This window comes from Prionailurus viverrinus, chromosome D1 (genome assembly GCF_022837055.1).
Source record: "Prionailurus viverrinus isolate Anna chromosome D1, UM_Priviv_1.0, whole genome shotgun sequence".
In the NCBI taxonomy this organism is placed as follows: domain Eukaryota; kingdom Metazoa; phylum Chordata; class Mammalia; order Carnivora; family Felidae; genus Prionailurus; species Prionailurus viverrinus.
The window spans coordinates 113220714-113245768 of NC_062570.1; the positions used below are offsets into that span (position 1 = coordinate 113220714).

The 25055-nt window shown below is 62.5% G+C and overlaps 1 protein-coding gene across 4 annotated transcripts in view; it reads left to right on the plus strand.

The window, feature by feature from the left end:
- Positions 1 to 495: 495 nt before the first annotated feature.
- CARS1 (cysteinyl-tRNA synthetase 1) overlaps positions 496 to 25055 on the plus strand; it is a 43332-nt gene continuing 18772 nt past the window's right edge. Inside the window, exons 1-12 of one of the 4 annotated variants that reach the window (XM_047878069.1) lie at positions 6148 to 6292; positions 6805 to 6858; positions 8103 to 8301; positions 8647 to 8895; positions 12858 to 12949; positions 13642 to 13730; positions 14193 to 14289; positions 14663 to 14761; positions 15593 to 15742; positions 22872 to 23012; positions 23215 to 23303; positions 24842 to 24963. In XM_047878069.1, the coding sequence (XP_047734025.1) occupies positions 8202 to 8301; positions 8647 to 8895; positions 12858 to 12949; positions 13642 to 13730; positions 14193 to 14289; positions 14663 to 14761; positions 15593 to 15742; positions 22872 to 23012; positions 23215 to 23303; positions 24842 to 24963 (1228 nt within the window). In that variant the 5' untranslated portion in view covers positions 6148 to 6292; positions 6805 to 6858; positions 8103 to 8201. Of the gene's footprint in view, positions 606 to 6147; positions 6293 to 6804; positions 6859 to 8102; positions 8302 to 8646; positions 8896 to 12857; positions 12950 to 13641; positions 13731 to 13758; positions 13923 to 14192; positions 14290 to 14662; positions 14762 to 15592; positions 15743 to 22871; positions 23013 to 23214; positions 23304 to 24841; positions 24964 to 25055 lie in introns of those variants that run through there. The other 3 variants (XM_047878070.1, XM_047878071.1, XM_047878072.1) reach the window with 3 other exon arrangements.

A 25055-nucleotide genomic window follows, 5' to 3' on the forward strand; every position in this document is an offset into this window, starting at 1 on the left:
CAGGGGCTGTGCTTTCTGCTGGGTTCTTTTGCAGGACAGTACCCTCTACCTGGAAGGCACTTCCCACCCATCCGGAATCCCGTCTTCTAAGCTTCCTTCGAACTAGTCCTCCATCCAGGCCAGCACATTCCTGTCTCGGGGAGGCGGGATAGGGGTGGGGGGGTGGGCAAGGGCCTGTCCCCACACCACTGGGTACAATGCCAACTTAAACAGGCATGCGTGAGATCTGTCTTTGATGCCTGTCTCCCGAGGCGGGACTGCAACAGTCCTCCCTGACACCCCAACCCCAACCCCACACACACCTCCACCAAGCCCCGCGCCCAGGCTGGCCCCGGGCCTCGTCATGGGCCCGGACGCGGAACGGGTAGCTCCGGGGATGCCCAAGGATGACGTCCGCGGCGCTGTAACAACTACAACTCCCAGCATGCCCTGAGCCGGCGGCGTCCCGGGTCCGCGGCGGTTGCCTAGCGACCGGGCGTGTCCCGGAAAGCTGGGCGGAAGCTGGGCGGGACTTCCGGGGCGGTGGTTGCATCAGATTCTGGGAAGCCGGCGCCGCGGCTGCCGGTTTGTAATTCCTACGATGTCAGGTTCCTCTGGGGAGCAGGGTGAGTGCGCGCGGGGAGGCAAGCGGGGCGACCCCGGGCCTGAGGGGGCGACCCCGGGCCTGAGGGCGGCGGGTTTCCGGGGTGGGCAGGCTGGGGGCGACCGCGGGCCGGAGCGAGGCGGGTCCCCGGGGAGGGCAAGCGGGGGGCGACCGCGGGCCCGAGGGAGGCTGGTCCCCGGGGAGGGCAGGCGGGACGACCCCCGGCCTGGTCCTGCGCTGTCCGCACTTCGCTGGGACCCGACTTGGCTCCTGACGGCGCCGCGGCCACCCCCTCCTCAGCCTCAGTCTCCTCGGGTTGTGCCCGGGACGACCTCGCCCTCTCCAGCCCCAGCTGTGCTCCGGGGACAGGCAGAGCCCGAGGGTTGTTGCGATTTGCGCCCAGCCGGCCAGCAGCCCGGGGGTGGGCGGAAGACGCCGGGGGTACGCGGCCGCACACATGAAAGGCTTGGGGTTTCAAGAAGCCTTTCATCTGCGGCTCCGCAAACAGTGGTCATTGGGATCTGCGTGGTCGGAGCGTTATTGCCGCACTTTATTGCCGCCGCGGAGGTTCAGGGAGCAGCCTTGGCTCTGCCCACCCGGGTCACCGATGCCACCAGCGGGTGGACAAGGGAGTCCACGGGCAGACCTCCGCAGAGCACTGGATCTTCTCCCACCGACCGGCTCGCAAGGCTGTAGCCGCTGGCAAGACCAGAGACTGTCACCAGGATTCCTAAGTCTGGAGCCGACTTCCCTCGGGAAGCACTCTGAGCGTAGAGTTCTTATGCTCTTGGCTGGTGACGATTACATGCCAGTCTGCCTGCCGGCCTGCCCCCAGTGTAGGCTGGTCAAGGCTTTCCTGGCCCCCTGTCCTCCTCTTTGCTCCTGAGGCCTCTGGGGCTCCAAGTGGGGAAACCCAGCGATGTGAGAGGCACCCATGTGCCGGGGCTGCTGTCCCACACCAGTGCCCACATACCAGGCCCGCTGGATGTCACCCAACAGGTGTGCCTGGATTCCAGCACTGCCCCCACCTGCCTTGCCGCCAGACAGCCCTCGGACAGGTGTCCACCCAGACTCCCGTAAAACAGCATCGTGCTTCCCAGCCCTGACCGCAGAGCTGGTCCGGCTGGGCTGGGGTCCCAGCTGTGCCCCTTTCTCGCAGCACAGAGGGGTGACGCGTACGGCCTCAGAGGATGCGGACCCTTAAAGGAGTCATTACTAGGGACGGATTTAGAACAGCGCCTGGCACGGGATAGGTGCTGTGTGTCTGGGTTGAGACTAGAGCTGCTGTCTTGCCTTCTGTCGTTTTGTCTTTTTTCTTTTTTTTAAGCTTATTTTTGAGAGGTGGGGGGGGGGTGGGGCAGAGAGAGGGAGAGAGAGTCCCCAAGCCCACGGGGCTGGATCTCATAAGCCACGCGGGACTCCATCTTACAAGCCATGGGGATCATGACCTGAGCTGAAATCAAGAGTCAGGTGCTTAACCGACTGAGCCCCTCAGGCGCCCCCTTTACTCTTTTTTTTTTTTAATGAAAGTGTGGTTTTGGTTCATTTGTGAACGTAGATGACATAGTGGTTTTTTCCTTTAATTGCTTTAGAATTTGAGGTTTTTGGAGCCTTGATAGGAGTTCTGGACTGCTGATAGATTTTTGTAGTCTTGTGGTTGGGACCACGTGTCCCAGCCAGGGGTTGGCCCCAGGGCACAGCCCACCTGTACTCCTGCCCCCGCCCCCCCCCCACCTGTTCCCCAGGCTTCCCTCAAAGACAACACCCTAAGACCACCCTCTGAGGAGACTGGAAGTAAAAATGAAACTGGAAAGGGCTTTATATTAGGTGCCAGGGTTGTAGATGTGCTTGCTTTCCAGTTCCCGAAAGGTTTTTGTTCTGAAGGTTAGAGTCATCAGAAGTGACCATCTTCCCAGACTTGAAAGAGACCCTCATTTAGAATATTCTTCCCATTTCAGATTGTCTTCCCTAAGGTGGTTCAGAACATCTGTTTGGTCCCCTATGATGACATTGGGTTTACGGCCTCTCCCTTGTGTTTTGAAGGCGCCCGCCCCTCCCAGGTTCCGGTGACTCTTCTGCGGACCCCTGGGGGCACTCGGCTCCTTTCAGAGGCCTCGCCCTGCAGACTCGCAGCCTCTGGTGGCTCTGCGTGAGGTCCAACTTGCTGTTCCGTTTTTTTATGCAGTGCAGTGCAAGGGGTCCTCGCGATAATCACGTAGGTAGCGTTGTTCTCGGCCTGCGCGTCTTCCGGGCCCTGGTCTGCATGCGCCCGTCCCGGCCTTTGGTCCTCAGAGCGACTCTGGGGTAGATGCTGCGCTTCTCTTCCTGGACCGACGAGAGTCCTGAAGCTCCGAGGAGTGAAGTGATTTGTCCGGGGTCACACAGCCAGAGGCAGAGCCAGGCCTCTGTGGTCTACCTCAGACCACAGTGGGGATCTTAACCACGACCCTGTGCTGCCTTTGATGAAAGTCTGTCCGATTCCATTCCGAATAACACGGGGGTCCTAATTCCAGAGCGTGTCGGGACAGATAAGATCAAGGCAACATGCTGCTGGGTTTCCCAAGGGAAAACGCAACGTGTGTGTTCATAGATTGCAAGTATTAGCTCAGTTGTGAACTCACATTTCCCGGTATTTACTTTTTTAAAGTTATAAGGGAGGTGCCCTTGGGGTAGAAACTAAGCCATTTCCGGTGTCCCGGCACCCGCTTACCTGGGCAGCAGACTGTGCTTGTAATCACCAGAAGGTCTGTGCAGTGCCACGTGAGAGCGTTATAGTTTCTGTTTCGGTGGAAAAGTGTCACTGAGAGGTTGAAAAAGGTTTGCTTAAATGGATCCGTCACCTGCCATTTACCCCGCGAACGCACATGGAGCGCCTGCCTTGCTCGGCACCACGGGGCCCCGGAGCCCTGAATGCGAGCAAGGGCGAGCCATCCGGCAGAGGGCTGGGTGACAGCAGTGAAGGGCGAGCCCCTTCTGCCGAGGCGGGTCAGCGCCAGGGTGGGCTGGAACCGAGGACGTCACAGCCTCTGCGGGACGTGGAACCGCCCCCCCCCCCCCCTCCGGTCACTTCCCAGAGCGTGTGCTGCCTGGTGGCCCAAGCACTGCCAGGTTGTTCAGAGCACGGGCTCCGTGACTCTCCAGGCTGCAGACCTCGGCACGCCCTTCTCTGCCAGCCATCGGCTGGGCCAGACAGCGTGTGGGGACCCCAGGGGCGGCTCCACACGGAAGCAGTGGCAGCAGGCTGTGGGCTGGTAGGCCAGGAGAGCCTGGAGGTGGAGGACGGGAGGCCGGTGAGCCCCTGACACTCTGCTCCTGAGAACAATGGAGGCTGAGCCCAGAGGAAGGACGAGGAGTGAGTGTCCTGGCAGAGGGCACAGCTTTCCCGAAAGTTCCTGAGGCCAGTGGGCGGAGGAGGGCCGGGAGATAGGCCGCAGGGCCTTGGGCATGCCTTTGGAATTCAGGTCTTACCTTGAGGTTTGGGGAAGATCATCTGCCCCTCCCCCACGTGGAGGTGGGGCAGGAGGACAGTGGGGGCCGTGGCCGTACTGGCCTGAGAGGTAGGCAGGGCTGGGGGACAGGGCTGGCGCTGGGTGTGGGTGGTGTGGGGCTGAGAGCAGAGCACCCAGGCTTTAGCCCAGTAGGGGATGGTGGCCGTGCCCTGGGCTCTGGGACTGGGTGGTGGGGAGCACGGTGCACACGCCTCTCTGCTCCCCGACATTGGAATCACGTGGAGAAGGGATGCGTTTGGGAAGCCTTGTCCAGGCCCCTTTCTGAGGGCTGCTTGGGCAGCTGAGCATCCCGGGGGGAGACGGAGTGGAGGGGACCCAGGAGGAGGGGCACTGCAGGCAGGCAACCCGGGAGCCAGCAGAGGTTTGCAGAGAGGGCGTGATTTGTAGGGCAGTTGCGGGGTGGGGGGGGCGTATGTGGAGGAGGGGTGCTGACGCCTGAGCCCAGGCTCATCTTGGAAACGGAAACAGACCTGGTCTGGGAGCTTATGAGGAAGGCAGAGGGGTCCGCACTTCTGCAAGCTGTTGGGGGGGGGGGGCGGGGCGGTCTTCTATGCACACTGAGGTCTGCAGGCCCTGGGGCAGTGGGCTGCCAGCCCAGCCCACCCCCCAGGTTCTGATTCTGCGGGCAGGTACCCTTCCCACAGCTCATGGGGAGGAGCTGGGCCACACCTGAGCGGAGGAGGAGGAAGGTTGGAGGCAGAGGAAGGTTGGAGGCAGGTTTAAATCCGATAGCAGGAGCTGGGGAGAGGGGGAGAGGCAGGGAGAGGGAGAGGCGGAGAAGGGGCGAGGCCGTGTCGGGAGTGCAGCTCATTCCCTGTGGTGTTTGCTTTACTACCTGTGCCGAGGGATTACCTGGTTGTCTTGTTTGTGTGGTCTCAGGAAATGTCTTAGAAAGACTTCGGCCTTCTAAATTGGAAAAGGCGGATGAGAGATCAGTCTAAACCACGTGGCCGCATAGTGACGTTGTCACGAACAGTAGGGGTCCCTCCCGCGGCGTGTTTCTGGGCGGAACCACAACCTGACCTGGTGGCGGGCGTCCCCTCCACATGGTCACCGCCCGGGAGCCTTCTCGTCTGATCTCAGCATCGAGGCCGATAGCCAGACCGCCAGACTGATGGCCGCTCTGGCCCTCGTCCGTGGCCGCTTCAGAGCTGACCTGTGTTTTGCTTGTTTCCTCAAGACAAACTCGGATGCAGCCGCCACAGTTACCGCGGTGCCTGTGCGCCCCTGCGGCCCGGAAGCCCCGCATCCCACTGTGCTGCCCCGGTCCCCCAAGGTCCTTGCCCCGTGACGGCCACGCCGCTCCGGAGGGTAGACTTGAAGCGCGCGTGTAGCGTCTGGGGAAGCTCCTTCGGGAGCCATCGTAATAGCCACTCAGGGGCGACGGTGACGGCAGTGGCCGCAGACCGACCGGGGGCTGGCTGTGTGCCAGGCTGCGTTTCGAACATTTACAAGCGTGATTTCACTAACACTCAGCAGCTTTACGAGACGGGTGCCGTTCCGCGCCTGTCGAGCCTGGCCCGGCCCCCGCCCCGCCGCACGAGTTCGAGAGCTCCCGGACTCCCTGGCCCGGGCGCTTTACGGCCAGCCCAGCGGATAGGACACTTGACCCGTTTTTCTCATGTTAAGAACAGTTTGTGCTTATTGGAGGAAACGTGGAGAAACCCGCTGATCAGGGTTCCCTGCCTCGGTGTTTGGTGGGAACCTGGGTGATCTTTGGGGGGAGGGTGGCTGTGGCAGTGGGGCCGCTCCCCGAGAGCCCGCGGGCTGGGTCCTCAGAGCCAGCTGCCCAGGTGGAGGAGGGAGAGCAGGGGCGTCCTCAATGGCGGGGGGCACCCTCTGTGTCTCTTTGCTTTGGCGACTCCGGGAGCTGACGCGGAAGTGCTCGTGCTCCTTGTGGGTCTGGAGTGAGCGGAAGCCGCGCCCCCTGTAGGTGTGCACCTCTGGGAGCGAGCCAGCCCTTCGCCCTTCGGGGTTAAAAGCAGCCTTAGGCTCCGCCCATGGGAATGTGCTGGGGGCGGGGCTGCTTCCCGGGAGAGGCCTGCCAGGCCCTGAAACAGCGGCGCCCCCCCCCCCCCCACTCCCGGCACGTCGCAGGGAGCGCTGCAGTGTGAGCGTGTGTTCTGCCGCTGGCTCCCCATTCCCTCAGCACCTGTGTTGAGTATCTAGAATGTTCCAGGCTCCGTTCTAGATGCTGAGGGTATGTGCGGAGTGATTAAAGGGGGGTGTGGGGCAGACGGAAAGAAAGGAGTGGCGGGTTACAAGTAAGCGGAAGGAGAGAAAGCAGAAACGAGGTCGGGGCTCCGGGCGGCGGGCAGTCATTTGGAGCGACATCCAGGGAGAGCCGACGGAAAGATGACAGCCAGACAGCAGGGCCCCGAGGAACGGCGGAGCCTGGCCACGTCTGGGGGAGCATTCCAGGCTCTTGTGGAGTGAGCCGGGCCTCATGGGGCTGGGCAGGGTGTGCGGGGTGGGGGCAGGAGCTGAAGTCAGAGGCCCGAGGGACCCGTGCGAGGTGGGGGTGGTTGGGAGGAGGGGGATGGGGGATGTGATGTGATCTTGCACTTCTCAGCAGGCCACGCTGGCCACTGTGTTGGGCGACGCCAGGCCGCCCGTGGGGGAGCCTGCGGCACGGAGGTTCGGGTACGGGGTGGGCTGGGCCCCCGCGTGGGAGCCACGGGGGGAAGGACTGCATTTCAGGTACATTTGCAGGCGGAGTCCCAGACTGCCCGGTGGCTCGGCTGTGGGCGTTCCTGAGTGTGACTGGTAAGGGGGCAGGACTCCAGTTGAGAGGGAAGGGTGGCCCCTTGTGGCCGCATGGAGTGGGTGGCCCTTCCGTCGGGTCGGCAGAGCCGAGCCCTCCTGGGGGTGTGCTGGAGAAGGAAGCAGGTGGGCTTTCGGGAAAGCCTGCGTTTTAAGCACAGCGTTCGTTTGAGAGCTCGAGGAGGACTTCTCGCCTCGCGGTCCTCCCCTTTCCTGTGGGTGGAGAACTCGGGGTTCAGGACATCCGTGAGAAGTGGGCCTTGTTAGGCGCCCCAGCAGCTGGGAGGCGGTGCGGGCCTCCCTCCTTCTGTGGGTGCACCCCACCCCCTCCTCGCTGCCTGCTGATGGCTGGACCTACACGACGGGCCTCCCGTGGCGGAAGCAAGTGGGGCCAGGCATTGGGCCAGGCGGGTAAGCAGGGATGGGAGAGACGAGGGTCAGAGAGGTGGGAGCGTGGCCGTGTAGGGGAGCGTCACCTCCCTGCCTGCAGCTGTCCTTGCTGTGGGTCCCGCACAGTGACCCAGTGACCTTGTAGTGTCGGGCAGCTGGCCCGGAACGACAGCCATCCCAAGAGGGAGAGGGGTGGGCTCATACTTTCCCGCTCTGAGTGGGTCCCAGGCCGAGAGGGTGTCTGTAGAGCAAATGAGCCCTGATCCTTTTTCCACGGTTCCCTCAGAAAATTAAGGTAAAACATCTGGGGTGATCAGGGCTTAGACGCAGCTCAGACCTATGGGCGGGGGTACCAGGCTCCTTCCTGTGGCCAGAGGGCCTGTAGCTTAGTGCCACCAGCCTGCCCCTGCCTCCCTGTTTTGGGGCGGGGCTGGGTCTGCACCCCTCCTGCTCAGGCTTGGGGCCGCTCCTGACCCTGAGCCCCCCACGCCAGGGATAGACACAGCTGGACGTTAGTTAGGGTGGTAAGGACAGGTTTTGCCCCGTGACTGATACCGGGAGAAGTGACAGGTGACAGGTGACAGAGCCCTGGGGAGGAAGAAGGGGGCGGGAGGGTGAGCAGAACTCAGTATTGTGGAGGAGGCGAAGAATCCCCAAGGGTCGTGAGTGTCACAGGCCGCTATGGCCAGCTGCGTCTGATGGCTGGTGGTGACTGAAGTCCGGGATCTGTCCTCCCACAGAGACGGGAGGCGGGGCCCGTCCTTCCTGACGATGCCGTTTGAGAGGAGTGGCCTTCAGGTGGTTGCGAGTCACTTCTGGGTTGTAGGAGACAAACACCCGAATGCTGCCTCTTTCAGGAGTCGCTCCAAGGGAGGGCAGACGGAGCCCGCCGTCAGGTCTGGCATTTCGGGGGGCTGTGGTCCTCCCAGAAACGAGGCCTCCAGCTGCCGGAGACCATGCCGGTGCAGGGGCGCAGCCCAGGCTTTCTGCGTCCTGGCCCGCCCGGTGCCCACCGAGACCGGGTGTGCTCGGCCCCCCGCCGCGCCCGGATAGCAGGTGCGCTGCGGAGAAGGGGCTGTGTGTGCGTTCAGTCGTCTTTTCTTTAGTTGAGGTAAAATTCACCATTGAAATCGCATCGAAAGAGCACTATTCCGTGGCCCTTAGTGCATTTACAGTGCCATGCAAGCAGCACCCTTATCATTTCCGGAACATTCCCATCCCCGCAAGTGGGAACCCCACCAGTCACCCCCAGGTGCCCCTCGCCAGCCCCGGGAAACCGCTGTCTGCTTCTGCCATTCCATGGCCGGGAAAGGGTTGACGGGCAGGAGCCTCGTGTCTTTGTGGACTCGCGCCCGAGGCCCCCGTCCCCCTGACTGATTCCCTGTGCCTCTGTCTTTGCAGCTCCCGCCTACAGGTCCATCCTGAGCATTAGTGACGAGGCAGCCAGGGTGCAGGCCCTGAACGAGCACCTCAGCACGCGTAGCTATGTCCAGGGGTACTCACTGTCCCAGGCAGACGTGGACGTGTTCAGGCAGCTCTCGGCCCCTCCCGCCGACACGCGCCTCTTCCACGTGGCTCGGTGGTTCAGGCACATGGAAGCGATCCTGGGTGGCGCCTGCGGCAGAGGCGAGCCCTGTGGGCGCCAAGCAAGTGAGTAGCAGAGTCCCCAGCCGTGAGAACGCCTTCCGTCGGGGGCCGCCCACGAGGTCGGGGGCCCCAGAGATGTGCGGCGCAGGTTGGCCGCAGGGCTGGCTCCCGGCACCTCACGCAAGCACGCGGCCTGGCGGGCGCCCCGGCGCCCCGAGTGGGGGTTAGGACGCGCTGCGCTGAGGAGGAGGCCCTGGCCAACCGGGACCCCCGCGGTCGCCGTGGCGGCCCGTGGTCACGGCGCGGAGCCGCCACGAGAGCGAGCTCCCTGGGCCGGAGGTGGGGGGGGGGGGGGGTGCTCGGGCTGCAGCCTGGCCTGTAAAGCCAGCTCCCTGCTCGGCTCACGTTTGACGTGCTGCTGCTGCTTTATTCTTTGCGTGCCTTGCGGGCTGTGTGTGTCCAGCGGATTCGGAACGGGCGAATCCTGAAACGACACCAGTTGGCATGGGGCCGTTTGAAAAGCAGAAAAAAGTCGTATCTCAGCCTTGAGCTAAAGTCCGCCACCTGGCTTTAGCTCCAGTCTGTGAGCGCCGGTGCATCTGTGACCGTGTGATGCTGGTTGTTTAGGGATACTTCTGGAAAGTCTTAGGGGCTCGGGCCCTGCGTGGTTTCTCGTCTGCGATGAACCCCAGGGTGCTCTGCCCCATAATCGCCCGATGCCCTCGAGCCGCTTGGCCACCACCCCCCGTGGCTTGGGGCACTCCTGCTGCTTTGTGGGAGGGATGGGCCGCATGCTGTCCCTGGTGGCCCTGCCAGGCCGGACAGCCTCCCGGGGGCTTTTCCAGGTCTTCAGGTGAAGCATTTGGAGCGTCGCCCTGTCCTGGTCTGCGCTGGGTCCCCTGCGGCAGGGGGCGGCGGTGGGGGCGTCGTCCGTCCTTGAGAATGGCGTGATGTGGGGTCCTCGACGATCCTGCAGCAAACCCCCCGTCCCCAGCACAGGGTGGGTGCTTCGTGTGTACGTGGTCTCCTCCCTGTGTGTCTGGCACGGTGCCCCGGGTGGGGTCAGTGGCGTCCGCTGTGTCCCCTCCGATTCTCAGGTGTCGGGTTGTCCCCTGGGTCCCAGCTCCCAAGACACAGCGTGCCAGAGTGGCGGTCAGGCAGGGTCTGAGGCCCCCAGCCTTGGCAGTGGCCTGGCTCGCGCTCCATCGAGGACCTTGTTGAAAGAAAGGTGCGGACGCGTGTCACCACGGACATCGTGACGTAAAGATGGGCGCCTGCCCCTGCAAACAGCTTTCAATCCGCACAGAGGAAGGCGGCTCGAGACAGAGTGTCACCCTGAGCATTGACGAGGCTGCTCTAGGCCGGCTCAGGGGTGGTGGGGACAGGCACCCTGGATGGCACCCATAGCGTTTCCTGCCTCTGCCCCTTCCGAGTTCCGTCGTGTGAGCACGGCTGGTCCTAGAACCCTTGGAGGCCGTGTCCTCTCCCACGTCCCTGGAGGGGGAGGGGGGGATGTAGCTGAGCACTGCGGCCCCCCCCTCACTGCCACCAGAATTGAGCACTGCTCCGTCCCTGAGGGCTCTGGAGCCCCGTCCTGGGCGTGTGGTTCCTCTCCAGTCCCTCGATCCCCGGCCCCCGTCCACATTCCCTCCAAGTCCGTTCTGCCAGCGACCGTGACCTGGCTTGTCACTCCTCCTGCCACTAGCCCCGTTCTGTCCCAGTGACTCTCAAGGGCCGTCCGTGTCCCGCCCCGGGGCTGTGGGCCTCAACCCCCCCAGTACCCTCGCGGGCACGGAGGCTGGGGCGCGGGCGGCCCGACCTCCGTTCCTTCTACCTCCTTCCTCCTGGCCCCGTCAGCCTCCTCTCCCGGGCTCCGGCACAGGGGGACCGCTCCGCTCGGGGCCTCACCTGCTGTGTCCCCGAGTCTGGAGGGCTCCGCACCCAGCGTGGGACCTTGCCCCTCCTCCCAGGTCCCCCGGGCAGGACCCTCAGGGCGGGCTGGGCGCTGAGGAAGGCCCCATGGCTCCGGGAGCATCACGGTGCAGCTCGGCACCCATGCGCCCGCCCCTGTGCCCCGGGGAAGCCGGCCCTGCTGGGGCGCTCTGGAGACCTCCCTCGAGCCTTCTTCAGTGCGTCTCGTAGCGGAGTGTGGTTCTGTTGGATCCGAGCTTGTCCGCACAGCAGCCCCGCGCCCAGGACGGGGCCTGGAGGGGACTGGGTGTGTGTTGGATGAACGAATGCGTGTTCGTTCGGACGGAAGCCACGTGAGAAGTTAATGCCCAGGGAGGCCCCTGCTGTGGCCGAGAGCTGTGTGAAGCACAGGGAGACACGGCTTGGCGTGGTCAGGTTGTGGAGCGCCGTGGAGGTGGGCCGCTGGTGCTAAGTGGGCCGGGCTGATGCAGGGGGAATGCTGGCGGAGAATTCTCCATATTAAATCAAGGGCCCTTGTGTGACGTCTTCCAATTTTCCCCTTACGCAAGTTCCCATTTGTAAGATGCCGGATTCCCTTGACCCCGCCACCCCGTGTGACAGAAGTGGCCCTTCAGGCCGTGGCCAGTCTCCGTGGACTCCACCTTCGGCTGTGTCCTCAGATGGTTCGTGGTCTCGGAAGTGCCTCCGGCTGCGAACCCCGAGGCCTCCTGCTTAGCAGTGCGAGCACTGCTGGGTCCCTGGGTCACATCGGTGTGTGTGACAGCTCTGGCCGGTGTCCCCAGTCACCCCGGATGGCAGTGTTGACTCTGTTTCAGGAGCTAGGGGGTCCGAGCGAGGGAGGAGATTAATGGCATCAGACGCAGCAGGTTGAGTGTCCTTGAGTCACGGACTGAGAGTTTCCTTCAAGGGTGTTTGCTGCATTTAAAATGAACCTGTGAGACACGTACCTGACCTTAGCATAAGCCTCGCTGTTTCATGCGTGGCCACCTCAGTTTGCTGGCAGTTACCCAGAACAAGGAACTCCCGTGGGGCCCTGTCTCCTTCCTCCCGGCTGCCTGCTTCCCTCCACCCCCTGCACGCGTGCACACACGCAGGCAGCCGCCTTCTTCCTCCTCTCTCCTCTGCCTGTTGGTTAAGTCAGCCTCCGTGTAGCCGACGCGACACGTTGGGCAAATGGCCGTGCCCAGGACTGACTTCTCCATGGGGCCCATCCTGTGCCACGTGGGCAAGGCACCAGGCTGGCCCTGTGGGCGAGGGCCGGGGCGCACAGCTGGCTCGTAGTGCAGGGTGCCAGGTGCCCGCGACGCAGCCGCACCCCTTCGGGCTCTCAGGGCGCAGGCTGCATAAGTGCTGCCTCTTGTCCGGCCGGAAGCCCGGGCCTGGGACACGTGGAGCAGTGGGGGCAGCCCCCGAGACCGTGCTGAGGAGGGGACGGGTCGTGGAGGGCAGCGAGGGGACAGAGCCGCCTGGCGCTGCTTCCAGAGCCGGTCAGGCACCAGCGTGGAGTTCCCAGCCGCACGAGTTTGCTCCAGGGTCGAGTCAGGGGACACCTTGCCTGTGGTGGGGAGTGGGCCCCAGAATTGAGGGGGAGCCGGCCACTCGTTTGCCCCCGTCTGACAGAGACGGGGCTGGGGCTGGAGGCCGTCCTCTCTGAGTTTCTGCCCCGGCCGGTCCTGTGCTGCCCCGGGAAGTGGCCCATGTCCCTCAAACCCGGGGGGAGGGCAGGGCACCCCCAGTTACATGCTGCATTAGAGCCCAGCAGCGCGGGGCCTGAGCCCCCTCCTGACCCGCGAGCGGTGGCCGCCGCTGCCGAGCACGTACGTGAACGGGGGGCACGGGTGTGAGGCCCGGCGGGAGCTGGCGGGTGTGAGCACGCCTCGGGGGCCTCCCCAGGCCGTGTTTCCGCTCCTAGCGCAGAATGTGAGCCACGTGGAGAAGGGGCCACGTTGGACTCGGGCGATGCCGGCGGATCCGCTCGTTCGGCCCCCCTGGCGGTTCATGGAGAGCAACACGGTGTTTGCGTTGGAACAGCCAGGTGGTGGCTGCGGTGTGACGTGCGCTTCCGTGACTCTGCACGCTTTCTGCCTTCGCAGGTAAAGGTCGGCGGGGGCAGCCTCAGTGGTCTCCTCCGGCCGGGTCTCCGCCGTGCAAGCTCCGCCTTTACAACAGCCTCACCCGGAACAAGGTCAGGAGGGGCCCCGCGGGAGGGGTGCGGGGAGGGCCGGCCCCGGGAGCCCACGTGCCCTCGTGGAGCCCACGTGCCCTCGTGGAGCCCATGTGCCCTCGTGGAGCCCACGACCGGTGCTGCCGCGTCGGGCTCTGCAGTCAGCGCATACGGGCTCTGACACCGGGCAACTCCTCACCCCGCGTTCTCCGTGCGGCCCGAGGACAGCTGTCCTCGAGGGGAGGGCCGCCTGCTGGCCCTGCGGCACCCTGAACACTCCCCCGGCCGCCCAGGGGCGTAGACGCCCGCGGTCACTCGGAGCCACGCCGAGTGCTGGCCTGCCTTCAGAGGGGACACGTGGCAGCGGCTGGCGCCCCAGCGCCAGCTAAGCCCACGGGCAGAGCGGCGGGCCCGCTGGGCGTTGCCGGGCGCCGACCGGGTTTCGAGTGGGGTTTGCTTGGTTGCGGCCACGGCGGGTTAGAATTTTGTCCGTGAGCGCGCTGGCACGCGGGGACACGGGGTCTCGGGGGTTCCAGCCGGAGTAACGGAGCTCTCCCGTCCCTGACGTCTATGGCCTTTGTCAGTGAGACAGACTTGTCCTTGCTGAATTTGGTGTAAACAAACCCCAGCGTCCTCTCTGACGCTGGCCGGGGTGACCCCGCGCGGTGCCTCTTACACATCGACGACGGTCATCCCTTCGTGTTTTACCAAAGGACGTGTTTATACCTCAAAACGGGAAGAAGGTGACGTGGTACTGCTGCGGGCCTACCGTCTACGACGCGTCTCACATGGGGCACGCCAGGTGGGACCCACTGTGGGCATCCGGCACGGGCAGGGGGGCGGCCGGGCGGGACCCGCTGCGGGCGTCTGGAGGTGTGGGCCCTGCGGGAGCATCTCTGCCCTTCAGAGATCTCTGCTCTGCTACAGGGACCCGAGATTCGAGAGGAAAATCAACCCCGAGCCTTTCTTATTTCTAAGATAAAATTTTCATTCTGTAAGTAACCCACATCCGTGATAGGAAAGTTGGGGGATGCGGACAGGTGACAGGAATCCTGCCCGGCAGCCGTGTGGCGGGCGTCCTGGCTGCGTGTAGACATCTGGTCCCGCGGCTCTGGTGGCAGGCTGGGGCCCCCACGGCGGTCACGGGCCCTGAGCGGGGTGGTGGTGCCATGGGAGCCTTCCCCCGTGGCTGCTCTCATGGCCGTGGCCCTGGGGGGCGGGGGTGCGTGGCGGGCCACGGGAAAGGTCTGTCCGCATGCTCTAGGTCCTACATTTCCTTCGACATCCTGAGGAGAGTGCTGCGGGACTACTTCGGGTTCGACGTGTTCTACTGCATGAACATCACGGACATCGATGACAAGGTGGGGCTCCCACCAGGCCATTTTTGGAACGGCGGGGGTGGGAAGGAGGAAGTGACGTCAGTGAGTAGAACATGGTGGGCCTCGGCCCTGTACACATCCAGTTAGCGTCACGGTTTGTACGAATGACGTCCGTCTGCTGCGAGAACCTGAACGACAGCCCGAGGTACTTTGTGGCAACGAGACTTCGGGTGGCATGCGATTTTGCGTGCAGCGATGGGGCGGCGGGGGGAGGGCAGCCAATTTCCTGAAGATCAGAAAGGTCACGGGAGGAGGGCCGTGTTCCCCGGCCGCCTGGCGGGGCTCAGAGTCTGCCGGCTTACAGGGACAAGGGCGCGCTTTGGACGTGACCCCGGCTTCCCTTTCATCTCTCCAGATCATCAAGAGGGCCCGGCAGAACTACTTGTTTGAGCAGTACCGGGGGAAGCAGCCGCGGGCGGCCCAGCTCCTGGAGGATGTTCATGCCGCCCTGAAGGTGGGCCCCCGTCTGTCTGTTCCTTGACTCCTGACCGTCCCTGGCGTGGGGCCTTAGTTGTCCGCAATTAAAGCTAGCGCCATCCGGGCACCGGAGCTCTGGGTCATGTGGTCCCCCGGCCTGTGGGAAAAGTCGCCAGGAAAGACACACTTGGGCGGGGCGTGGAGTAGGGGGCTGTGCCTGCCGCTCACGGGAGAATGTCAGAGTTTGTCACGGTGGCAGTAAAGTATTCTTGCCCGTACAATGTCCCTAACACTCCTGTGTCTTCTGTGCTGAGATCACAGCCGCATCTGATGATTCTGAGTGTGCGACGCGGAAGCCGTCCCAGCCCCTTACGTTGGGGGCGCTAGAAATTTTCAGAATTATTGGCAGAAATTCTTTCCAATTTAATATTTTGAGTAACAGTATCACAAAGTATGGTGCTAACAGGGTAAGGCTAGAATAAGTCGTTTTATTCTCTTTAAGAGTGGTTAGTATTTTAGTGACCGCAGCAGTGATCAGCGCTTACGTGCATCATCTCTAGAAGAGAAAGTGGGAATGAAATCAGAGCTTAGCGGTCTTAGGCTGACACGGGACGGGCCCGCCAGGACTTCGCACCTTCACTAGGTGACACCTGAGTGACCCCGAGCACAGGCGTTTTAACATCAGAGAAACAGGCCGGGGGGTGGGGCGCGAGGAGCGGGGTGCCGGGCCGGGCCTGTCCACTACCGGACTTGCACCTCCTTCGGGGAAGCTAGGACCACGCCCTGGGGACACTTTCAGGGCAGGGGCAGGGACCCTCCTCTCCGGCGAGGCAGCCTCTGACGGCCCTGCCCTCTCCTGTGCTTGCAGCCGTTTTCAGTCAAGTTAAATGAGACCACAGACCCGGACAGAAAGCAAATGCTGGAGCGCACTCAGCGCGCAGTGGAGCTGGCCGCAGAGCCCCTGGAGAGAGCCGTGCGGGGCGGCCTCCCGGCAGAGGAGGCCGCCCGCTGCGCAGAGGTGAGGTCTCCAGCGTGACCCGCACACCCTGCCCCGAGGTGGCTTGCTGCTCCCGCGTTCCAGCCTGTGCCTCTGCGCGCGGCACCTGGGCCCGGCCACCCTGGGGCCGAGCAGACCTCCCCTCGCCCCACGCCAGCGTCCTCAAGGGCGGGGGGGGGGGGGGTGGCGCATCGGAGCATGTGCGGAGATCGTTCCAGTGGCTTCTGGTGGCCTCCCCCCGTGTTTCTCGGCGGCACCTGCGGAGAGCAGAGAGGCTGGAGTTGAACTGGGCCGTGGGGCCCTGTGTGGGTTCCCTGCCGGCCCCGGGGCCTCCCGGGCAGGCTCCTCCGCCCCCTGGATGGGGTGAGGGCACTGCACTGGGGCCCGGGAGGCTGTCACTGCCGGCGCCTCCAGCCTGGCCCTTCTCCTGCTCCCTGGCGCCCCCTGCTGGCTGCCCTCTCCAGCGCTCAGTGGGACGACCGACCAGGCCATCCCTCCCTGGAGTGGGGGGGGGGAGGGGCCCAGCTCAGGCTTTACTTTCACTTTCACATTCTCCCATGGTTCAGGTGGCCGGCGTGGCCTCCTGCTGAGCTTAATGAGACAGAGCCTGATGTGCACACACCCGTGGACCAGCGTTTTTGCCGGGCGTCCTTCCGCCTGGGCCCCACGTCGTAGCTGGCCTTCCTTCGGTGGGCCTCCTGCGACCGCTGTTTCTCCCTCTCCTGGGATGGCAGTCACGTTTCCTGGTTATGGCAGTATGACTGGGAATTTTTTTCTTGATTATTCCACCGATACCCTTTCCTTAGAGGAATATGATAACACAGACGAGACGTAAGATGTACCACCTTAACCAGTTACAGGTGCACAGCTCAGGGGCGCTAAGCACGTTCACGCTGTTGTGCAGCTGTCCCCACCCTCTGCGTCCAGAACTTTCCGTCTTCCCAAACAGAAACTCTGTCCCTGTGAAACACGGGCCCCCTTTTGTCCGTGATGAGTAACGCAGCTGTGAACAGCGCTGTGCAGATATCCCGCCTAATTCCTTCGTGTGGACACTTCCGGAGCGGAAGTCTGGGCTGTTTGGCAGCTAGATTTCAGGATTCCAAGAATCCACCACACCGGTTTCCACAGCAGCATCCAGACCGCGGTTTCTGACCGTTCCCACCAACACTTGTGATTTCCGTCCTTCTGACGGTAGCCTTCCTGATGAGTGGGGGCCGTGGCCCGCGGGGCACTGGGTCTGCACTTCTCTGAGCACCGGTGAGGCTGACCAGCTGACCATGAGCTGGGAGTCCTTTTCTGTCTGTGGACGCACATTTGCAAGAGTTTCTTTAGGCTGTACGTCTGGGGTGGAGGTGCCGGTCTGTCGGCCGTGTGTCTGCCTAACCGTCGGGTCCCCAACACCGGCCACGCGTCCGGTGATTCTCCGGAAGGACGCGCGGGACTCGGCGTAGACTTGTCCTCACATCGAAGGGGTCTCACGGGTCTCACGGGGTTGTGGCTGGAGGCGAGGCTCGGGACGAGTCTGGAGGAATCCACGCACGGGCCTCCCCGGTTCCCGTAGACGCGCGGCTCGCCCTCCCGCAACAGAAAACGTGTGGCCGCCCGCGGGAGATGTTCGTGTGCAGAGAGCCCATCGGACCCTCCATGCCCGAGGCTTCACGGGTGCTGTCCCATCCACCCAGCACCCAGCATGGCTTCCCCCGACCATGGCTCCCACCCAGCAAGTCTCCGACTCCAGAAACGAGCAGGTTTATGTTTTGCGTCAGCCACACTGTTTGCTCGATGACACAGAGTGGTCCCGGTGTCCCCGCCTCTCCGTGCAGGGACGTTTTCCTGCAGACTCAGCCGGGGCCGCCCTGCCCGCGGGCCTCTCCAGGGGGGCTGGCAGCTGGGGCCTGCCGTGCAGTAACGCTTCCCTAAGTGTCTGTGTCCTCCCGTGTCTGTGACACGTGTCAGCTATTGTTCAGCACTTGGGGTTGCCGGGTTCCTTTCGTGGGTGGGATAGGAGCCGGCATGTGACGGGCTCGTTACTGTAGTTTGGATCCGCATGTGTCTGACCTCTTGCGAGATGGCCTTTCCGTGTGCTCTCTTGACGGCCGTGATTCTGGGCACAGGTCTTCTGCCCCATTGTCCACCTGGATTTCTGTCTTCTTACGGGTTTAAAAGCGTCCTTACTCCTGGACACTAACCCCTTGTCATCTAAATATGTTGCAAACGCTTTCTCACAATCGCTGGCATTTCTTTTCACTTTCTTTCAGTAACAGAGGGTCTTAATTCTGACGCAGTCAAACGTATCAGCTTTTTAAATGCTCCTTTGTGTTCTGTGTCAGGTCTGAGCGTGTGGTTGCCCAGGTTCTCCTCTGTTGGCCACGCCACCCACCCCGTGTGAGCATCTCGCCAGCTGTCCCTGGCGTCAGGGAGGGAGGAGGTCTAGGCTCGTTTGTGCTGTCTCTTTCTTCCCGTGTGTTTTCGCTTGTCCAGGCCCATGGGGGGCCCGGGTGGGATCTTAACCTTCATACGGAGGCGTCGTTTCGGACGGGTCGGTCCCCTCCGTTCTGTCTTCCTGTTTCGTCTGTTTCTTTAAAGACCTGGTGTTCAGAGCAGTTTCAGGTTCCCAGCAAGACTGAGAGGAGGCACGGAGATTCCCCACGGGGCCTTCCCCTCCAGCCCCACCTCCTCCACTGTCAGCACATCACCCGCAGACGCGTCGTCGTCACCAAGAACCCACAGCAGACATGGGTTCTGTCCTGGGGGAGTGCGTGTTCCATGGGTGTGGACGGATGTGCAGTGGTGCGCGCATCTACTCCAACGTCAGGCGGAGTGGTTTCCCTGCCCTGGGCATGCCGTGCGCCCCGCCTGCACGTCCCTCCCTGTCCCCAGCCCCTGGAAACCGCTCATCTGTCTGCGGCCTCCGTGCGTTTCCCTTTCCAGAACGTCACAGAGTTGGCATCGCACCCCATGTGGCCTTCTCAAATTGGCTTTTGTCACTAAATCTACACGTCAGGGTCATCCACGCTTCCCCTGTCCTGAGAGCTCGCGTCTCTTGAGCGCGGGGTAAGACTCCGTGCGCTGGACGCCCCACAGCTGGTTTATCCACCCACCTGCCGAGTGCACCTTTGTGGCTTCCGAGGTTAGGCAGTTGTGAAGAAGCTGATAGAAACGTCCACCTGCAGGGTTTCGTGTGGACGTGAGTTTCCGGCTCCTTTGGGCAAATACCAGGAGTGTGGCTGCTGGATCCTAGGAGCATGCTCCGTTTTGCAAGAAACCAGCACACCGTCCTCCAGAGTGGCTGCTCCGCCCCCGATCCCGGCAAGAGGGAGTCCTTGCTGTTCTGACTCCCCAGCATGGAGTGTGTGTGTATATTTTGGCCCTTCTGACAGGCGTGTGATGGTATCTCCCTGTTGGGGTTTGCGTTCCCCCGACGGCATCGGTGGGGAGCACCTTTCCACGTCCTTCCCTGTTTGCCATCTGAGCCTCTTTGGCGAGGGACGGGTCGTTTTCATTTAGCTCAAAAACTTTTTATTTATTTAAAAAAATTTTTTTTTACATTTATTTATTTTTGAGAAACAGAGTGAGACAAAGCATGAGTGGGGGAGGGACAGAGAGAGGGAGACACGGAATCCGAAGCAGGCTCCAGGATCCGAGCTGTCAGCACAGAACCCGAAGCAGGGCTCCAGCCCACAAACCGTGAGATCTTAACCTGAGCTGAAGTCGGATGCTCAACCGACTGAGCCCCCCAGGTGACCCTAGTTCACGACTTTTAATGTTTTCTTGGGATAACCTTCTTTGGCCCGTGTGTTCTTTAGAAATGCGTTCTTTGATCCCCATGTATTGTGGGGTTTTCCAGCTGTCTTTCTCTTACTGGTTTCTAGTTCAGTTGCACAGTGGTCCGAGAGCAGACATGGTGTATGATTTCCGTTCTTTTGAATTTGTTCAGGCGTGTTTTATAGCCCAGCCTGTGGTCTGTGTTGGTGAACGCTGCGTGTTCTGCCTGCTGTCGGACGAAGTGGTCTGTGGACGTGCATTGGGTCCAGCCGACTGATGGTCATGTTGAGTTCGTCCGCCTCCTTACCCATCTCCTACTGCTGGGTCCGTCCCCTTCGGAGGGAGGCGTGTTGAAGTCCCCAACCACCTCTGCGAGTTCATCTGTTTCTCCTCGCACTTCTGCTTGCTTCTGCCTCGGGTGGTCTGACGCCCTGCCCCGGGCCCGCACACCGTAAGCACGGTTGTCCTGTAGCACTGACCCGTTCGTCCTGCCACGTCCTTCTCTATCCCTGACGACTCTCCTGGCTTCGAAGTCTGCTTTGTCTGAAGGGAGCTACTCCTGCTTTATTTCACTGATTTGCACCGTGGTCGCGCAGTGCATTTCCACCATCCGTTTACTTTTGATTTGTACGTGTCTTTTTACTTAAAGTGGATTCCTTGTGGACAACTGAGAGTTGGGTCTTGGATTTTGATCCACTCTGATGATCTCTTTTAATTGGTGCGTTTAGACCATTGACATTCAAAGTGATGTTGATGTAGTTGCATTCCTATCCACGCTGTTGTTTTCTCTTGTTGCCCTCGCTCTTTGTTCCTGTTTTGTCTTCCACTCCTCGTCTGTCTTTCGTGGTTTTAAGTGAGCGTTTCACATGATTCTGCTTTCTCTCCTTTTACCGCATATCTAACACTTGATTTTCAGTGGTTGCCCTAGAGTTTGCCATGTACACTTATGACTAATCCCACTTTCAAACACACTGTGCCCTTCGTGGTCGTAGGAGTGGCCTACAATAACGAGACGACCCTAGTTCCTGCTTCCCGCCCTTGTGTCGTGGCCGTCACTTGTCTTAGCTGTCTGGAAACACAGAGGGCGTTGTGTCTACTTAAACGGGTACGTAAGTGTGCGGGTCGATGCATTCCCACTGCCATCATTTTGAATAAGCTGTTCTCTGTTGGATCAGTTCAGAGAAATAGAAGTTCTGGGGCACCTGGGCGACTCCGTCGGTTGAGCAGGCCGACTCGTGATTTTGGCTCGGATCGTGATCCCAGGGTCGTGGGGTCGAGCCCCACGTCTGGCTCTGCGCTGACAGCTTGGAGCCTGCTTGGGATTCTCTCTCTCCCTTCCTCTGCCCCTCCCCTGTTCACGTGCACGCTCTTTCTCTCCTCTCTCTAAAAAATAAATAATGGTAAATTGCTTTTATTTTACGTGCACTTGATTCTTTTCCGCGATGTTCTTTCTTGCTTTGTGTAGACCCAAGCTTCCAACCTCTGTTACTTTCGTCCTCTCTAAAGAGCTTCTTTGGACATTTCTTGCAAAGCAGGTCTGCCGGCAACACGTTCCCTTGGGTTTTGTTTCCCTGAGAGTTTGGTTTCCCTTTGCTTTTGCAGGCCGACGTCACAGGGCACAGAATTGCTGGGTGGCAAGCGTTTTGTCTCAGCACTTAAATATCCCCGTCCCTCTTTGCTTGCACGGAGTGTGAGGACAAGTCGGGCGCAGTGCTCGCCTCTGCTCGTCTACCAGCAAGCTTTCTCCGGCTTCTTTCAGGGTTGCGTCAGCTTTGATGGGGTGCGGCCCGAGCTCGGCGTGCCTGGGTGCGGCGTTCCGGTGTTTCTCCTTTCCGACGTCCCGGGGGCTCCGTGCGCCTGCGGTTAGGGTCCGACACGAGTGGGGCGCTCTCACTCGCTCGGGAGTCCGACGTTTCTCCCTCCCTTTCCCTCTGCTGTCCCCGTGACGCACGTGTGGCACGTCTGTGGTGGGCCCGGGGCCTCGGCTACCCTGTTCGGTTTCGTTCACTCTGTGAGAATGAAGCCTTTCTCATGTTCAGTTTTGGGGGTTTCTCTTCTGTTGTCCTCAAGCCCCGAGATTCTTCCGCCGGCCGCGTCCAGTCTCCCGATGACCCCACAAGGACAGTTCTTTGTTTCTGTCACGCTGTGGTGGATCCCCGACGTCTCCTGCCCGTTCTCTCAGGACTTCCTTCTCTCTGCTCACCTTGGCCCTCTGTTCCTGCGCGTGGTCGGCCGCATCCATCGAGCCCTGAGCGTATTCATCCCAGTAGTTTGACCCCCGGGTCTGCCAGCCGCCCTGTGTCTTCACGTCGTTCTCTGCCTCTTGGCGTGCCCGGTCGTGTTTCCTCGATAGCCAGCCGTGAGGTTCCCGGCTGTGAGGGGACGGGCGGGGAGGTGACCAGGCTGGGGGCCGGGCCCCGTGCCGGGTGCCGTGAGCGGGGTTCAGTCTCAAGCGAGCCCACGCCTCTGGACCGTGCCTCCCTGGCGCCCGGCGTGGTGGCCGTGGGGCCGAGCGTCCTGGTGGGGCCCTGTCACCGCCCGCCAGCCCGGCAGCAGGTAGCAGGTATGTTCCAGGTGGGAGCCTGGCGGGAGCCCCTAGCTGCGCCTTTCCTGTCCACATCGTGGTACAAACGTGCCTCCCTGCGTGTCCTCACTGTGTCTTCCGTGTCCTCTTTTCCTGAACTTTCTCTCTGCACCCTTCGTTCTTGGCCCCGTTGCCCCCACTGGCGGACTGCAGACCGCCTGCCTGTCCCCACATCCCTGTCACTGCTCCAGTTAAGATGCCGAAGGCGCTGGGTTCCTCCAGAGCAGGACCTCAGGGTCCCCCGGCCTGCACGGCTCAGGCCACGGCCACGACACTCACCTCCCATCACAGATGGACATTCCTCCTGTCTGACGGGAGTGCTGCGGTGACAGGACACGTCTCGTACCGGCACCGCGCTGTTGCCCGTGACGTGGGCCTGCTGTCTTCAATTGATGGCATCTGGCGGTCAGGGCGCCCTGGCCGAGAGGCCTCCCTCCGGGACGGGGCTGTGCCATCTCCGTGCCCTGGCTGTGGACGACCGCACCGTGCCCGCTCCTGCCCCGCCCCGCCCCGTGGCAGCGGTGGCCCCGCTTGTCCCCACGGCCACCCCAACCCTGTGACCACAGCAGTCGGACCTCCTGAATGTGCTGCGTCTTGGAACCTCCCACTTAGGCAGCCTGGTGTCTGTCCCCGTGCTGAGCCGTTTACACGAGCACCGCGGTCTCACGGAGATGGCGGCTCGTCGTGGACGTGGCTTTGCGTGGCACGTCCTTGAATTCGAGGTCTCGGTGCGGACCGGCTGCACGAGATGCGGTCCCGTAAAGCTCGTACACGTGTGTGGATGCTGTTCTTTGTCCACAGGTGTTGTTGGAAGAAGCAAAAGATTTGCTCTCTGACTGGCTGGACTCCACACTGGGCAGCGAAGTCACGGACAATTCTATTTTCTCCAAACTGCCCAAGTTCTGGGAAGAAGAATTCCACAGAGACATGGAAACCCTGAACGTAAGTGTCGCCAGCTGTCCCGCCCTTGCTCTCTCATCGGGCCCGATGATCGCGATCCCGACCGTCCTCAGTCAGGTCTGAAGCGCGGGCCAGGGGCCTGCGGGCCTTCTTGGCCTGCATTTGGTGCCGGTGCTTCCTGGAGCGTGCCGTCCGAGGCTGCTGTTCCAGAAGGAAGAGGGTCACTTGTTCTTCTCACCCCCAGGTTCTCCCTCCGGACGTCCTGACCCGGGTGAGCGAATATGTGCCGGAGATCGTGAACTTTGTCCAGAAGATCGTGGACAACGGCTACGGGTAAGCTCGGGGCCCTCCCCGTGGGAGCACGGCATTCCGGGAAGGTTGTGCAGGGAAGGCGGCGGGGGGGGAGCTCGTGGTGCTGTGGGGCTGCGGCCACCAAGCCCCTGGCTCCGGACGGCACAGGGCGGGGTCGTTCCTCCGCGGGCCGCGAGGGCGGGCTCTGTCCCGGCCCCTGGCCTCGGCTGGCAGACGGCGGCCCTCTCGCTGCCTTGGCACCTACTTGTCACTCTGCACACGGGCTGCTGGGGCTCCTTTTGTGTCCTTGTCACCACCTCCTCTGACGCAGACGCTGCGTAGGAGTCATGCGGGGTTAGGGCTCCCCCTGGTGACCTCGCTTCGCCCCTGCAAAGACCCCGTCTCCAAACACTGTCCCGTTCTGGGGGGCTGCGGGCTAGCACTGACACACAGGAATTGGGGGGGACGCGGCCGAGCCCACGTCCTCACCGCGGGAGCAACCGCCCCTGTGTCACGCCGACCCTCCAGGCAGCCTCGCTCCTGGGTGCCGCTGAGTCCTCAGCGTCGGGGCCTCGGCAAGGATGCGCGTGCCGTAGAGAGCGCCCGCCTGCGGGCTGCCGGCGAGCCCACAGCTAAGTCCGCGAGCACGGGGCCGGGCTGGTGAGCGTGGAGGCGCGGTTTCCGCCACACGGCGTGAGACCCTTGTCCACGAGTCACCTCCCAGGGACGCGTGTTTCCTCGAGGTCCTGGGCCTCGGTTATGACCCTGGTCTGCCCTCTCGGCACCACCTGACCCGCGAAACACCGTCCGCGTCTCTGAAGTTAGCGCTGTCGGGAGTCACCGACGCCCAGAAGCGTAACTGGGGCCGTGGGGTCTGCCGCGCGGGGGGAGGGGGGCGCCCTCCCCTGCGCCCCTGCTCTGGGAGGCTCCGTCCCCGCCTCTCGGGCGAGATGAGGCGCCACCGAGCGGAAAGAGGAGAGCACAAGACCTGGTGTGGGGCCCGGAGTAGCACAGGCTCTCTGGAGGTGGTGACGCCTCCCCTGTCCCCTACCTGGCACGGTCACTGCAGGGCGACACGGGGCCGTGTGCCAGACTGAGTGCCGTGGGCGAGGCCAAGGTGAGAGAAGACAGATCATTCCGGGCTGGAATAACGTGGAGGGCTGCTGAGAGGCAGAGAGCTTGGCGGGGCCGTGCAGGCGGGTGGAAGGCGGACCGAGCGAGGGCAGGGCACCCGGGACCGTGCCGTCACCGAGGCGAGGGGCAGGGTGGGAGCTGTGTGGTCCAGGGCTGCGAGGCGGAGGGACTGCACGGGGACACGCCGTCCCGAGAGTGAGGAGTTGGCCTCCGTGACGAGGCGTGCGTGTCGGGCCCGCTCGGCCTGCACGGCGGCCGTGGTTGCGAGTAGCTACGTCACGGGGCCGCAGGATGGCCGAGGCCGCGCTGGACGCAGTGGGCAGAGCAGAGTTTTAAGAGGCCCGTGGCCCATGCAGCCCTTTGGCTTTGCAGGTTGTGCTCCTGCGAGGCGCCCGGGCTGTCCGCGGGTCTGTCCGCTTTCCCACAGCCTGGTTTTTACTTTCCAGGTACGTTTCCAATGGGTCCGTCTACTTTGACACCGTGAAGTTTGCTTCCAGCGAGAGACACTCCTACGGGAAGCTGGTGCCCGAGGCCGTTGGGGACCAGAAAGCCCTGCAGGAAGGGGAAGGTAAACGGGGCCGGGTGAGGGGGTTCAAGCCCAGACCTCGCCCCCGCCCCCAGCCTGCCTCACCCGGGCGCCTGGGTGCTGTGCCTTGTTGC